The sequence below is a fragment of the Salvelinus alpinus genome, chromosome 11, assembly GCF_045679555.1.
Source record: "Salvelinus alpinus chromosome 11, SLU_Salpinus.1, whole genome shotgun sequence".
Taxonomy (NCBI): Eukaryota; Metazoa; Chordata; class Actinopteri; order Salmoniformes; family Salmonidae; genus Salvelinus; species Salvelinus alpinus.
The window spans coordinates 58312464-58327104 of NC_092096.1; the positions used below are offsets into that span (position 1 = coordinate 58312464).

General features: G+C 46.6%; 1 protein-coding gene across 7 annotated transcripts in view; it reads left to right on the forward strand.

The window, feature by feature from the left end:
* LOC139534922 (multiple PDZ domain protein-like) overlaps window positions 1-14641 on the forward strand; it is a 75001-nt gene that overhangs the window by 10600 nt on the left and 49760 nt on the right. For all 7 annotated transcript variants that reach the window (XM_071334447.1, XM_071334450.1, XM_071334448.1 and 4 more), the window contains exons 4-10: window positions 3786-3947; window positions 6161-6300; window positions 6731-6944; window positions 13311-13439; window positions 13566-13649; window positions 13841-13945; window positions 14522-14624. In XM_071334447.1, coding sequence (XP_071190548.1) covers window positions 3786-3947; window positions 6161-6300; window positions 6731-6944; window positions 13311-13439; window positions 13566-13649; window positions 13841-13945; window positions 14522-14624 — 937 coding nt within the window. The remainder of the gene's footprint in view (window positions 1-3785; window positions 3948-6160; window positions 6301-6730; window positions 6945-13310; window positions 13440-13565; window positions 13650-13840; window positions 13946-14521; window positions 14625-14641) is intronic.

Consider the following 14641-nt stretch of genomic DNA (forward strand, 5'->3'; position numbering starts at 1 on the left):
GAATGGGACAGCAACTTGGGCGCTATGCTAATTTAGCCTAGACTACAGGGGTTTTCTGTTTACAAAGGCTTAAACCTCACTATATAGGTAACTGGCTGGATGATATGTCAGCTAGTGTGTCAACAATGCTTCTTCAATATGCTAAGCACACAATTACAAGTTCAAAAGGGCAACTGAGGATGCTATATTTCAAACAAAGTGCTTATGAAGCGTTAGCTATACATCGCTAGTCCTTGTGGATCACATTCAAACTAATCATGAGCAAACATTAGAGCCAACAAGCAAATTATATTCAAAAATAGGGTTTTACACAGTGTCTAATTCATATAATCCATTAGTCACAGAAACACAGTGGTTGCAGCCCCTTTAACGAATAGCATATCAAGGCATCCAGATGGCTATGATGGAAATATTGCATTGGAAGCAGAGTCATTGTTGGATCAGCTAAAAAGCTATTATCCCTGAAGGATTAGACTACTATAGATCCAGCTAATCATGGTTGGGTAACGAGCTGGCCCGCCTCTGACGCTCCTAGGCTCCTAGACTTAGTTAGATTTAGGGAATTCACAAAATTAGCCTCTGTTTATTTTAACAGCAGTGATGGCAGGGTTTTGGTTAGAACTTGATTGGATCAGCTTGTGTAGCCTCATTTAGGATATTTTGGATATTAGTTCTACTCAATGCAATGCATGTAACAGAATGTGACATGTAAACATGGTTTGTGTTGATATTACGGTTGCACATTTTGGGGAATATTCAGAGGTGGAAACTTTCCGTGGGAACTAACGGAAATACATTGGAATTAACGGGAATATATGGGAATTAACGGAAAAATATGCAGATTAATATTAATACCATTTAAATGTAGATGTTTTTTGCATTGTATATATTTACCCTGTCAAATGGAGACAGAAACATAAACCTTTTACCTTCATTTCGTAAGTAGACATAATTGCAAATGATTAAATCCTTCCAATAGAAATTAAATGAGTTGACTTTTCACATGGGATGATTTCATTGAACAACAAAAGAAAGGGAATATTGAATGATCTCCAATGAAACTAAATATTTGGTTGTCTTCCTCTCAGGCTTCATGTCTTCTCCCTGGACCTCCTCAATGTCCACCTCTTGAACATCAGACTCTGAGGCCCCATCTTAACTGTCACTTTCCAACCTTGTCGAGGATGGCTCAAAAGGCCTCAAATTTGCCCGGATGGCCACCAAATTTTCAACCCTTGTATTGGTCAGCCTGTTGCGTGTGTGTTCCCAAACAAGGACCAGTTGCGCTCTGAGGCAGCTGATGTTGGTTGGATTTGGAGGATGATGGAGGCAACAGGGGAAAGAGCCTCAGATCCACAAAGCCCCTTCCACCAGGTGGCTGATGAGATATGTTGGCACGATTGCCATATTGCATCTCCATCCCAAAGCCCTTGCTTGGAAGTGTACTTCACCAGACTGCCAAGAACCTTTCCCTAATCCAGGCCAAGGTGGCGAGACACGGGAGTGATGACACCATAGGCCTTGTTGATCTCTGCATTAGACAGGATGCTCTTGCCAGGAGTCCAACATGTACGCTGCAGCGTGTATGGGCTTCAGGCAGAAGTATTCACGCTTTTTGATGTATTTCAGAACTGCAGTAAGGATTTCTTCTGCAAGCATGGCATTGTCTCCCTCAATCCGTGCAATGGCTACTGCTATATGTTTCAGGCTGCTTACCACTCTCTCCCAAAATACATCATCCAGGAGGATCCTCTTGATGGGGAGAGACTTGGGTCAGACTTTCTTGGAGAGACTCCTTCCCCTCCAGGAGACTGTCAAACATGATGACAACACCACCCCAACTGGTGTTGCTGGGCAGCTTCAATGTGGTGCTCTTATTCTTCTCACTTTGCTTGGTGAGGTAGATTGCTACTATGACTTGATGACCCTTCACATACCTAACCATTTCCTTGCCTCTCTTGTAGAGTGTATCCTTTGTTTTCAGTGCCATGATGTCCTTGAGGAGCAGATTCAATGCATGAGCAGAACAGCCATGGGTATGATGTGAGGGTAAGACTCCTCCACTTTAGACCAAGCAGCCTTCATGTTCGCAGCATTGTCTGTCACCAGTGCAAATACCTTCTGTGGTCCAAGGTCATTGATGACTGCGTTCAGCTCATTTGTAATGTAGACACCGATGTGTCTGTTGTCCCTTGTGTCTGTGCTCTTGTAGAATACTGGTTGAGGGGTGGAGATGATGTAGTTAATTATTCCTTGCCCACGAACATTTGACCACCCATCAGAGATGATTGCAATACAGTCTGCTTTCTCTATGATTTGCTTGACCTTCACTTGAACTCTGTTGAACTCTGCATCCAGAAAATGAGTAGATAAGCATGTCTGGTTGGAGGGGTGTATGCTGGGCAAAGAACATTCAGAAATTCTTCCAATACACATTGCCTGTGAGCATCAGAGGTGAACCAGTTGCATACATAACTCGAGCAGGACATTCATCAGCATTTCTCTGACTACGCTCCTCCATTGAGTCAACAAAAACTTCTGATTCCAGGAGGACCATGAGCTGTTGCTATCGATAAGGTGTCTGATTCATAATTTTCACCTCGAATAGAAGTAGAGGGACTTTTGTCAGAGGTTGCTTGTTGTGAGCGCTGAGGGAACTTTATGCACTTGGCCAGATGACCCTGAATCTTTGTTGCATTCTTCACATATGATTTAGCACAGTATTTGCAAATGTACACAGCTTTTCCTTCTATGTTAGCTGCAGTGAAATGGCTCCACACATCAGATAGTGCCCGTGGCATTTTCCTGTAAAGATTAGGAAAAAAATAGTCAAAACCCCCAAATATAATTCCATGTACAAATAAATAGTTAAGCAGTTAGATTAAACAACTCCTTTGTAAGATAAATATTTCAAAATGAAACATGTATGGAAACAGGTGAATTAACACTCCTCGAAACAGGTGAATTAACACTCCTCAGTTAGAAGGCTCAAGCAAGCTAAAACCCACATGGTAGCAAAAACTACCTAGGAGAAATAGTTAACAAGTTAGAAATTATTTAAACACACTTTGCTGTGGGCTACTATTTACTAGTTAACAAAAAATCATGTATGTCATATAAAATATTCACCCCACCCAGTATTGTAATCTACATTTACCAGAAAGCATTTAGTCCTTGGCCCAGAAAGTGTAGGAGTGTGGGCTCAATAGCATCTCATTAGTGTGCAAGATCTTCAGAATCAGCTGTACATGTGATGGAAGAGTGCACTGCACATGTGATGGAAGAATGCACTGTGCATGCAGAGGGTTGCAATTCGATTGAATTGGGGATAGTTTAACATAAATATGCCACAATACCTAGAATTGCCTTATGTGTGTCCCACAAAAAAGGTTCACTGTTATAAGCTAACTTTTTAAAAATGAATTTAAGCAAAATTCCCCAAATTCCAGGGCTTAACTTCCTATGGAAAATTTCCGGAAATTTCCCGGAACGTTTCCAACCCTTTGCAACCCTAGTTGATATATCCCAAAATAGAACTGTAATTTTTTGGATTAAGTCTGTTTCTGGCTAGATGTATAATTCCTACTGTCACTTGGTTACAGTGTGTGATAATCAAACAACTGCCACAAATTCAAACTATTACAGCCACAGTTTTTAGCAGCTGATGTCTTTCATACAGAATTTACACAGTTTACACAGTTCAAGATTGCCTATATCAAAATGTTGCACAACCCTGCGGTCTCGAATGCATCCCTTGTTGACTGTATTTCCATGAATGGTTTCAGGATGGTGTCACAACAACATTTGGCGATGACCTGAGTGAATGCTACACAACAGCCCATGCCAATGGCAGCCATCTTGCCAACCCAGAATCCTCCACTGGTACACAGATCAATGGGAAGCCGTCTCCTGAGGAGTTTGAGCACATCATTCGCTCCATGGCTCAGGTAAAGAAAACCAAAACATTTGTTTAATTGTCACGTACACCAGATAGGTGCGGTGAAATGTGTTGTTTTAGAAGTACAGTGCCCCTGGAGCAAATTAGGGTTAAGTGGCTTGCTCAAGGGCACATCGACAGATTTTTCACCTTGTCCGCTCTGGTATTCGAACCAGCAACTTTTCAGTTACTGACCCAATGCTGTAATGCTGGACATACACTACACGATTTCGCCACGAATTTGCCACATTTTTGCCATCCCAGACTAATTTTCATGAAGGGAAGGAAATCCTATGAGCTTGGGCTAGGATCAGTACGTCGGGACTCGCGTAGTTTGAGTGGGTCAAGGATGCACTGTACCATTCTCCAGACTCCTGTCGGAGGTCCAGATAATTTTCTGACATTTTGGTTTTGCGTCTTGTAGTATTAGCAGTCCTACGACGCGATTGGACAAGGACTACTGCCAAAAGCCAGTGAGCACTCAGCATGTGAGACCAAAACAATGATGGAGAAGAGAAAAGCAACAACAACACGCAGGTTATCACTAGTTGCCACAGCCACAGAGTCAAAATTGGCTATATCGTAAAAATCAATGATGACTTGATTTAATTTAAGTTTAGGCACAAGGTTTGCAGTGTGGTTAAGGTTAGATTTGAAATCAGATTTTAAGAAGATACATTTTAGAAATAGGTGGGGTTTAGCCATAATTATGACTTTGTGGATGTGGTAACTAGTGACGACCCAACACGCACCGTGTGGACCAAGGTAATGGAGACAGATTGGTGGCGCTGTGGAGAGAATGCAGCTTCCTTTTTAATATTAAAAGTTTTCACCTCCAATTCCCTCTGTAGAATATACGTCCATGTTGTATTGGTCTGCCAAACCATTTGTGGGTCCATATTCTGTGCCTCAGTTTCTTTTTTTTATGTTTCTGCACATAATAATGTGCACATTTATAAACCAGCTCGCTGTTTGTATGTCGGCGTTTTCTTCCTACGACAATCAACGCAGGGCAGGATCAACTAGGGAATAAACGTGTAATGTGTGTGCAAGTCGTCCAGGTCCTGAGGCAGCAAAGCATACCAAACCATCACACTACCACCACCATGCTTCATCGTTGGTATGAGGTTCTTACTGTGGAGTGTTTGGTTTTCACCATGCATAATGGGACCCTTGTCATCCAAAAAGTTCACTCAAGTTTGCCAAAAAGCACCTGGAAGCACCTGGATGATCATCAAGACTCTTGGAAGAATGTTCTATGGACAGATTATTCAAAAGTATACCTTTTTGGGCGACAAGTCATCCAGGACCTATATCAGAGAATACTACAGGAGAATGTCAGGCCATCCGTCTGTGAGCTGAAGTTGAAGTGCAGCTGGGTCATGCAGCAAGACAATGATCCAAAAGACACAATCAAGTCTACGTGAAAAGGGCTGAAAATAAACAATTTGGAATGGACTAGTCCAGACCTAATCTCAATTGAGATGTTGTGGCAGGACTTGAAACGATCAGTTCATGCTTGAAAACCCACAAATGTCGCTAAGTTATAGCAGTTCTGCATGGAAGAGTGGGCCAAAATTCCTCCACAGCAACTTGAGAGACTGATCAACAACTACAGGAAGTGTTTAGTTTCAGTAATTGCAGCTAAAGGTGGTACAACCAGTTATTGAGTGTAAGGGGGCAATTCCTTTTTCACACAGGGACATTGGGTGTTGTATAACTTTGTTCATGAAATAAATTAAATAAGTATGTAATTGTTGTGTTATTTGTTCACTCAGGTTCCCTTTATCTAATATTAGGTTTTGGTTGAAGATCTGATAACATTCCGTATCAAAAATACGCGAACGTTGAGGCAAATACTTTTTCACAGCACTGTATATTTTCTCGAGGCTGCAATTATTAAGAGGCACATATTTCGTTATAAAGTTTTTGTTTCTAATCTGACTTGACTTTTGCACAAATGCTGGCGGTTGGTACTATTTCTGTAGAAATATCTCCAGAAATATCTCTTGATAATCATAAGCAAGGCTGGTTACACTCACAGTCAAGCTAGCTAAATATTCAAAGACATTCCAAGACAAGTGCACGCTACACTACACACTCTTGAGTGACTTCAAATAGACTTCAGAGGAGAGAGTATGTCTTTGATGCTGTTGTGAGAGGGGGTAAGGGGAGTGCTAATGCTGAGTGTGTGCACCCGTGGGTTTGTGTGTTTGTGTCTAGGGGCGCTACGTGACACACATGGAGCTGGTGAAGCCGCTGTCTGGGGGCCTAGGCTTCAGCGTGGTTGGTCTGAGGAGTGAGAACCGCGGGGAGCTGGGCATCTTCGTCCAGGAGATCCAGCCCGGGAGCGTGGCCCACTGGTATGGGAAAGTTTATAAGGGTCATCCCCAGCGGATAGATCTGGTTGAAATGATGTCATTATAACCAGAAACTCCGTTTTGGCCCAGTTTTTTCCCAGTTTTGGCCACTAGGTCAACAGTTGATTATCTAATGTGTTAGTATCTCCCCAAAACCATAGTTGGTGACTAATGACCCATGTCTTTTTCGACCGGCATCTTTTTTATACAGTGAGATTATTCACAGTTCTAAGACTTTCTTGCCCATCAGAAAATCAGCTGTTGACAATCTACTATTCAAGAATGGACTTTGTTACACTGAGGCCACATCCTCATGAACTATGTTTGACCAGAGTACATTACATGTTTCCCCCCCAAAATACATGTTTTATCTCAAAGCAGTTTACCAATATAAATAATAAACAAATCAATGAGCATCATCCTGTTCCCACAGCGATGGGAATCTGAAGGAGACAGACCAGATCTTGGCCATAAACGGTCAGCCGCTGGACCAGACAGTGACCCACCAGCAGGCCATAGGCATCCTGCAGAGAGCGTCTGAGCGTGTGCAGCTTACTGTGGCCAGAGGACCCATCCCTCAGCTGGCCAGCCCCGTGGTGTTCCGTACGCCCTCCGCTGCCAGCACCCTGTCTGCCCACTCCAGCGCGGTGAGGGGAGTGCACACACAGAGGCCTGTGGAAGCATACACATACATAAACACACTAGCACACACTCACGTTCTGTACATATGCACAAACATGAACACATTCACATTCTGTACACACACACACACACTATGGTGTCCCACATTCCCAGGGAAGCTAGTGTCATGCATGACCACTCTAGTGTGATGAGGAACAAACAGAAACAAATCCACCCCTCATAAACAGACAGTTGTATAATGTTAGCTCACTGGGGAACACACACACACCACAATATTCAAATTCTGTCTTTGAGCACTTACTTAGACATGCTTTGTTGACTACAATTATTTATTTTTTTACCTCCCATTTTGGGCTGGATGTGTCAATGTGTAGTTCATACATGCATAATCTATGAGCAAAATTACTGTCTTACGTCAAACGAAATCCCTCTTTTGAAAGCGACTGTGTTTCTGGAAGCTCTGCTGCGCCATTTCCCCTTCATTTTCCCCCGTGTGGGCCATCCCCTTAGCAATTTGAGTTCAACCAATGAGCTTCAGCCTCTTGCCACTTGAGTGACAGCTAGCAAGAGGCACATGATGCACACACAGCAGAGCGAGAGAGAGGGCAATGACGTGGTGTACATATCTGCACATATGTGACGTAGTACGCAATTTTTGGGGACCACTTTTGGGTCGTGAGCGCTACGTTCAGAACTACTGGCTAAAATGTATACAATAGTACCAGAGAATCTCTTTAACTTATTCATTTTAGTTCCTAGTAGAGCAAAGGGACTGAAGAGTATATCTGTCATGTTTTGTCATTGATTATCATGTCTTGTCCCTGTGCTTCCCTTCTATTCGTTTCCCTCTGCTGGTCTTATTAGGTTCTTTCCCTCTTTCTATCCCTCTCTCCCTCCCTCTCTCCCTCTCTCGCTCTCTCTCTCTATCGTTCCGTTCCTGCTCCCAGCTGTTCCTCATTCTCCTAACTACCTCATTTACTCTTTCACACCTGTCCCCTATTTTGCCCTCTGATTAGAGTCCCTATTTCCCCCTCTGTTTTCCGCTTCTGTCCTTGTCGGATCCTTGTTTGATGTTTGCTGTTCTGTGTCCTTGTTCCGCCCTGTCGTGTTTTTGCCTTCTTCAGATGCTGCGTGTGAGCAGGTGTCTATGTCAGCTACGGCCTGTGCCTTCCCGAAGCGACCTGCAGTCTGTGGTCGCGTCTCCAGTCGTTCCTCTCTACTGACGAGAGGATTTCAGTTTTCCTGTTTTGTATTTACCTAAGATAATATCCAGGAGTATCGTTTTTGTTTAAGACTGGAATAAAGACTCTGTTTCTGTTAAGTCGCTTTTGGGTCCTCATTCACCAGCATAACAGAAGGATCCGACCAAGAATGGACCCAGCGATTACGGATTCTCGCAACACTGCCGTCAAGTTCCAGGGAGCAATGCTCGGCAGACACGAGCAGGAATTGTCTGCTGCTCGTCATGCCGTTGAGACCCTGGCCGCTCAGGTCTCCGACCTCTCAGGACAGTTTCAGAGTCTTCGTCTCGTGCCACCAGCTACTTCCTGGTCTTCCGAGTCTCCGGAACCTAGGGTTAATAACCCACCATGTTACTCTGGGCAGCCCACTGAGTGTCGCTCCTTTCTCACCCAGTGTGATATTGTGTTCTCTCTCCAGCCCAACACATACTCAAGAGAGAGAGCTCGGATCGCTTACGTCATATCACTCCTTACGGGTCGGGCTCGGGAGTGGGGCACAGCTATCTGGGAGGCAAGGGCTGAGTGTTCTAACGATTATCAGAACTTTAAAGAGGAGATGATACGGGTTTTTGATCGTTCAGTTTTTGGGAAGGAGGCTTCCAGGGCCCTGGCTTCCCTATGTCAAGGTGATCGATCCATAACGGATTACTCTATAGAGTTTCGCACTCTTGCTGCCTCCAGTGACTGGAACGAGCCGGCGTTGCTCGCTCGTTTTCTGGAGGGACTCCACGCTGAGGTTAAAGATGAGATTCTCTCCCGGGAGGTTCCTTCCAGCGTGGACTCTTTGATTGCACTCGCCATTCGCATAGAACGACGGGTAGATCTTCGTCACCGAGCTCGTGGAAGAGAGCTCGCGTTAACGGTGTTCCCCCTCTCCGCATCTCAACCATCTCCTCCCACCGGCTCAGAGACTGAGCCCATGCAGCTGGGAGGTATTCGCATCTCGACTAAGGAGAGGGAACGGAGAATCACCAACCGCCTTTGCCTCTATTGCGGTTCTGCTGGACATTTTGTCATTTCATGTCCAGTAAAAGCCAGAGCTCATCAGTAAGCGGAGGGCTACTGGTGAGCGCTACTACTCAGGTCTCTCCATCAAGATCCTGTACTACCTTGTCGGTCCATCTACGCTGGACCGGTTCGGCTGCTTCCTGCAGTGCCTTGATTGACTCTGGGGCTGAGGGTTGTTTTATGGACGAAGCATGGGCTCGGAAACATGACATTCCTCTCAGACAGTTAGGGAAGCCCACGCCCATGTTCGCCTTAGATGGTAGTCTTCTCCCCAGTATCAGATGTGAGACACTACCTTTAACCCTCACAGTATCTGGTAACCACAGTGAGACCATTTCCTTTTTGATTTTTCGTTCACCTTTTACACCTGTTGTTTTGGGTCATCCCTGGCTAGTATGTCATAATCCTTCTATTAATTGGTCTAGTAATTCTATCCTATCCTGGAACGTTTCTTGTCATGTGAAGTGTTTAATGTCTGCTATCCCTCCTGTTTCTTCTGTCCCCTCTTCTCAGGAGGAACCTGGTGATTTGACAGGAGTGCCGGAGGAATATCATGATCTGCGCACGGTCTTCAGTCGGTCCAGAGCCAACTCCCTTCCTCCTCACCGGTCGTATGATTGTTGTATTGATCTCCTTCCGGGAACCACTCCCCCTCGGGGTAGACTATACTCTCTGTCGGCTCCCGAACGTAAGGCTCTCGAGGATTATCTGTCTGTTTCTCTCGACGCCGGTACCGTGGTGCCTTCTTCCTCTCCCGCCGGAGCGGGGTTTTTTTTTGTTAAGAAGAAGGACGGTACTCTGCGCCCCTGCGTGGATTATCGAGGGCTGAATGACATAACGGTTAAGAATCGTTATCCGCTTCCCCTTATGTCGTCAGCCTTCGAGATTCTGCAGGGAGCCAGGTTCTTTACTAAGTTGGACCTTCGTAACGCTTACCATCTCGTGCGCATCAGAGAGGGGGACGAGTGGAAAACGGCGTTTAACACTCCGTTAGGGCATTTTGAGTACCGGGTTCTGCCGTTCGGTCTCGCTAATGCTCCAGCTGTCTTTCAGGCATTAGTTAATGATGTACTGAGAGACATGCTGAACATCTTTGTTTTCGTTTACCTTGACGATATCCTGATTTTTTCACCGTCACTCGAGATTCATGTTCAGCACGTTCGACGTGTACTCCAGCGCCTTTTAGAGAATTGTCTCTACGTGAAGGCTGAGAAGTGCGCCTTTCATGTCTCCTCTGTCACATTTCTCGGTTCTGTTATTTCCGCTGAAGGCATTCAGATGGATCCCGCTAAGGTCCAGGCTGTCAGCGATTGGCCCGTTCCTAAGTCACGTGTCGCGTTGCAGCGCTTTCTCGGTTTCGCTAATTTCTATCGGCGTTTCATTCGTAATTTCGGTCAAGTGGCTGCTCCTCTCACAGCTCTGACTTCTGTCAAGACGTGCTTTAAGTGGTCCGGTTCCGCCCAGGGAGCTTTTGATCTCCTCAAGAAGCGTTTTACATCCGCTCCTATCCTTGTTACTCCTGACGTCACTAAACAATTCATTGTCGAGGTTGACGCTTCAGAGGTGGGCGTGGGAGCCATTCTGTCCCAGCGCTTCCATTCTGACGATAAGGTCCATCCTTGCGCTTATTTTTCTCATCGCCTGTCGCCATCGGAACGCAACTATGATGTGGGTAACCGCGAACTGCTCGCCATCCGCTTAGCCCTAGGCGAATGGCGACAGTGGTGGGAGGGGGCGACCGTCCCTTTTGTCGTTTGGACTGACCATAAGAACCTTGAGTACATCCGTTCTGCCAAACGACTTAATGCACGTCAAGCTCGTTGGGCGTTGTTTTTCGCTCGTTTCGAGTTCGTGATTTCTTATCGCCCGGGAAATAAGAACACCAAGCCTGATGCCTTATCCCGTCTCTTTAGTTCTTCTGTGGCTTCTACCGACCCCGAGGGGATTCTCCCTGAGGGGCGTGTTGTCGGGTTGACTGTCTGGGGAATTGAGAGACAGGTAAAGCAAGCACTCACTCACACTGCGTCGCCGCGCGCTTGTCCTAGTAACCTTCTGTTCGTTCCTGTCTCTACTCGTCTGGCTGTTCTTCAGTGGGCTCACTCTGCCAAGTTAGCTGGCCACCCCGGCGTTCGGGGTACGCTTGCTTCTATTCGCCAGCGGTTTTGGTGGCCTACTCAGGAGCGTGACACGCGCCGTTTCGTGGCTGCTTGTTCGGACTGCGCGCAGACTAAGTCAGGTAACTCTCCTCCTGCCGGTCGTCTCAGACCGCTTCCCATTCCTTCTCGACCATGGTCTCACATCGCCTTAGACTTTATTACCGGTCTGCCTTCGTCTGCGGGGAAGACTGTGAGAGCCGCCAATAAACGTAGGATTAAGAGTCCTAGGTATTGTCGCGGTCAGAGAGTGTGGCTTTCCACTCGTAACCTTCCCCTTACGACAGCTTCTCGCAAGTTGACTCCGCGGTTCATTGGTCCGTTCCGTGTCTCTCAGGTCGTCAATCCTGTCGCTGTGCGACTGCTTCTTCCGCGACATCTTCGTCGCGTCCACCCTGTCTTCCATGTCTCATGTGTCAAGCCTTTTCTTCGCGCCCCCGTTCGTCTTTCCTCCCCCCCCCCCGTCCTTGTCGAGGGCGCACCTATTTACAAGGTACGGAAGATCATGGACATGCGTTCTCGGGGACGTGGTCACCAGTACTTAGTGGATTGGGAGGGTTACAGTCCTGAGGAGAGGAGTTGGGTTCCATCTCGGGACGTGCTGGACCGTTCGTTGATTGATGATTTCCTCCGTTGCCGCCAGGGTTCCTCCTCGAGTGCGCCAGGAGGCGCTCGGTGAGTGGGGGGGTACTGTCATGTTTTGTCATTGATTATCATGTCTTGTCCCTGTGCTTCCCTTCTATTCGTTTCCCTCTGCTGGTCTTATTAGGTTCTTTCCCTCTTTCTATCCCTCTCTCCCTCCCTCTCTCCCTCTCTCGCTCTCTCTCTCTATCGTTCCGTTCCTGCTCCCAGCTGTTCCTCATTCTCCTAACTTCCTCATTTACTCTTTCACACCTGTCCCCTATTTTGCCCTCTGATTAGAGCCCCTATTTCCCCCTCTGTTTTCCGCTTCTGTCCTTGTCGGATCCTTGTTTGATGTTTGCTGTTCTGTGTCCTTGTTCCGCCCTGTCGTGTTTTTGCCTTCTTCAGATGCTGCGTGTGAGCAGGTGTCTATGTCAGCTACGGCCTGTGCCTTCCCGAAGCGACCTGCAGTCTGTGGTCGCGTCTCCAGTCGTTCCTCTCTACTGACGAGAGGATTTCAGTTTTCCTGTTTTGTATTTACCTAAGATAATATCCAGGAGTATCGTTTTTGTTTAAGACTGGAATAAAGACTCTGTTTCTGTTAAGTCGCTTTTGGGTCCTCATTCACCAGCATAACAATATCTCCATTGTGGTCCTTGTTGTTCTTTCCTTGCAGGTGGTTTCTGGAATGATGTTGCTTCATTTCCTATTCATTAGTCCTTGTTGTTCTCCTTGCGGCCAACCTCTCGTTTGCCCTGAGGGTTACACCCTATATATAGTATGCATCCTGGAATTAATGTTTTTTATTTTTTTTGTGTGTGTGAAAATTTGACCCCCTTTTCTCCACAATTTTCGTGGTATCCAATCGCTAGTAATTACTATCTTGTCTCATCGCTACAACTCCCGTACGGGCTCGGGAGAGACGAAGGTCGAAAGCCATGCGTCCTCCGAAGCACAACCCAAACTAGCCGCACTGCTTCTTAACACAGCACGCCTCCAACCCGGAAGCCAGCCGCACCAATGTGTCGGAGGAAACACCGTGCACCTGGCCCCCTTGGTTAGCGCGCACTGCGCCCGTCCCGCCACAGGAGTCGCTGGAGCGCGATGAGACAAGGATATCCCTACCGGCCAAACCCTCCCTAACCCGGACGATGCTAGGCCAATTTTGCGTCGCCCCACGGACCTCCCGGTCGCGGCCGGCTGCGACAGAGCCTGGGCGCAAACCCAGAGACTCTGGTGGCACAGCTAGCGCAGCGATGCAGTGCCCTAGACCACTGCGCCACCCGGGAGGCTGGAATTAATGTTTTGAGGTCCATATCTGACCCTCACTCTCTGTGTCCCTCCTTAGGCCCACTGGAATCATGTGGAGACCATCGAGCTGGTCAACGACGGGACAGGCCTGGGCTTTGGCATTGTGGGAGGAAAGAACACCGGTGTCATTGTCAAAACCATCCTGCCTGGAGGCATCGCTGATCAGGTGACTTAAATGTCATGGATGCACCACACATTGGTATTTAGAGGATGTGAAAGCAGAAAGCTTGGTTTTTGGAAGACATACCTACTAGTAATAACCAATGACTTTCCTACTGTACTTTGTCCTTAGGATGGGCGTCTGCACAGTGGGGACCACATCCTCACGATTGGGGACACTGACCTTTATGGCATGGGCAGTGAGCAGGTGGCTCAGGTACTAAGACTGGTTTCAGTCTTGTATTGAATTGACTACTGATAATGAGACTTGTCTGAGACTTGACAAAAACGTCTAAATTGTATCCCCTTTGTCCTAATTTGTCTATAGTTCTTTCCAGTAAAGCCCTCAGGGACAAGTACACTGTTTAATGTATAGTGCTGATATCAATTGTATTGTGATTGGTCCAGGTCCTGAGGCAGTGTGGTAACAGAGTGAAGCTGGTCATCACCAGAGGCCCTCCAGAGGAGACCTCCACCGTCCCAATGCCGTTGCCCACTGTCACAGAGCAACAGGTACGACATGCACATGTTCTCTGTACAGCAGAGGTGTGGTTGGGTTGCTGGTTGGGTGGGTGGGTAGGGGGGGTGGAGGATTGGGGTGGTTTTATTAGGTTAGTTGAATAAAAATAGAATATTTACATAGGACACAGCTGTCCACCATAGAGGGCCCATGATTCTGTCTCTTTTTTCCTCCATCTCTCTTCGTCTCAGGGATCCAGTGAGTATAATTTGTAACGCGTGACATCATCTGTGACTCAGCCTCAGAAGTCACCATTTTCCGAAAGGCTTAGAACTGGAATTCTCTGTCCATTATCAAGCAGTATTAGCCTTTACCCTTATCAACATATGAATGAGTTCCATGACTCACTCTCCCAAACTAGACCGTATATTCAGTCTCCATAACCTTGATGCTTGATTCATAAAATAAATAACAACTCATCTGGCTGACAGTGTGAATACATAGGTGAGGAATGCTTGTTGGTAAATTGGTAACAATTGGCCCCCGCGACTCGCCCCCTCTACTGTGCTCTCTGTAGGCCATTTTGTAGAATGTAGAAGCTGACTCACTCTTCCTCTGTCTCTTCACAGGGCTATGAGGAAGAGGAGGCTGAATCGTTCGACGTCGGGCTGACCAAGAACGCCCAGGGTCTGGGAATCACTATCGCCGGCTATGTGGGGGACAAGAATTCCGGTAAGATTTGGCAGTGC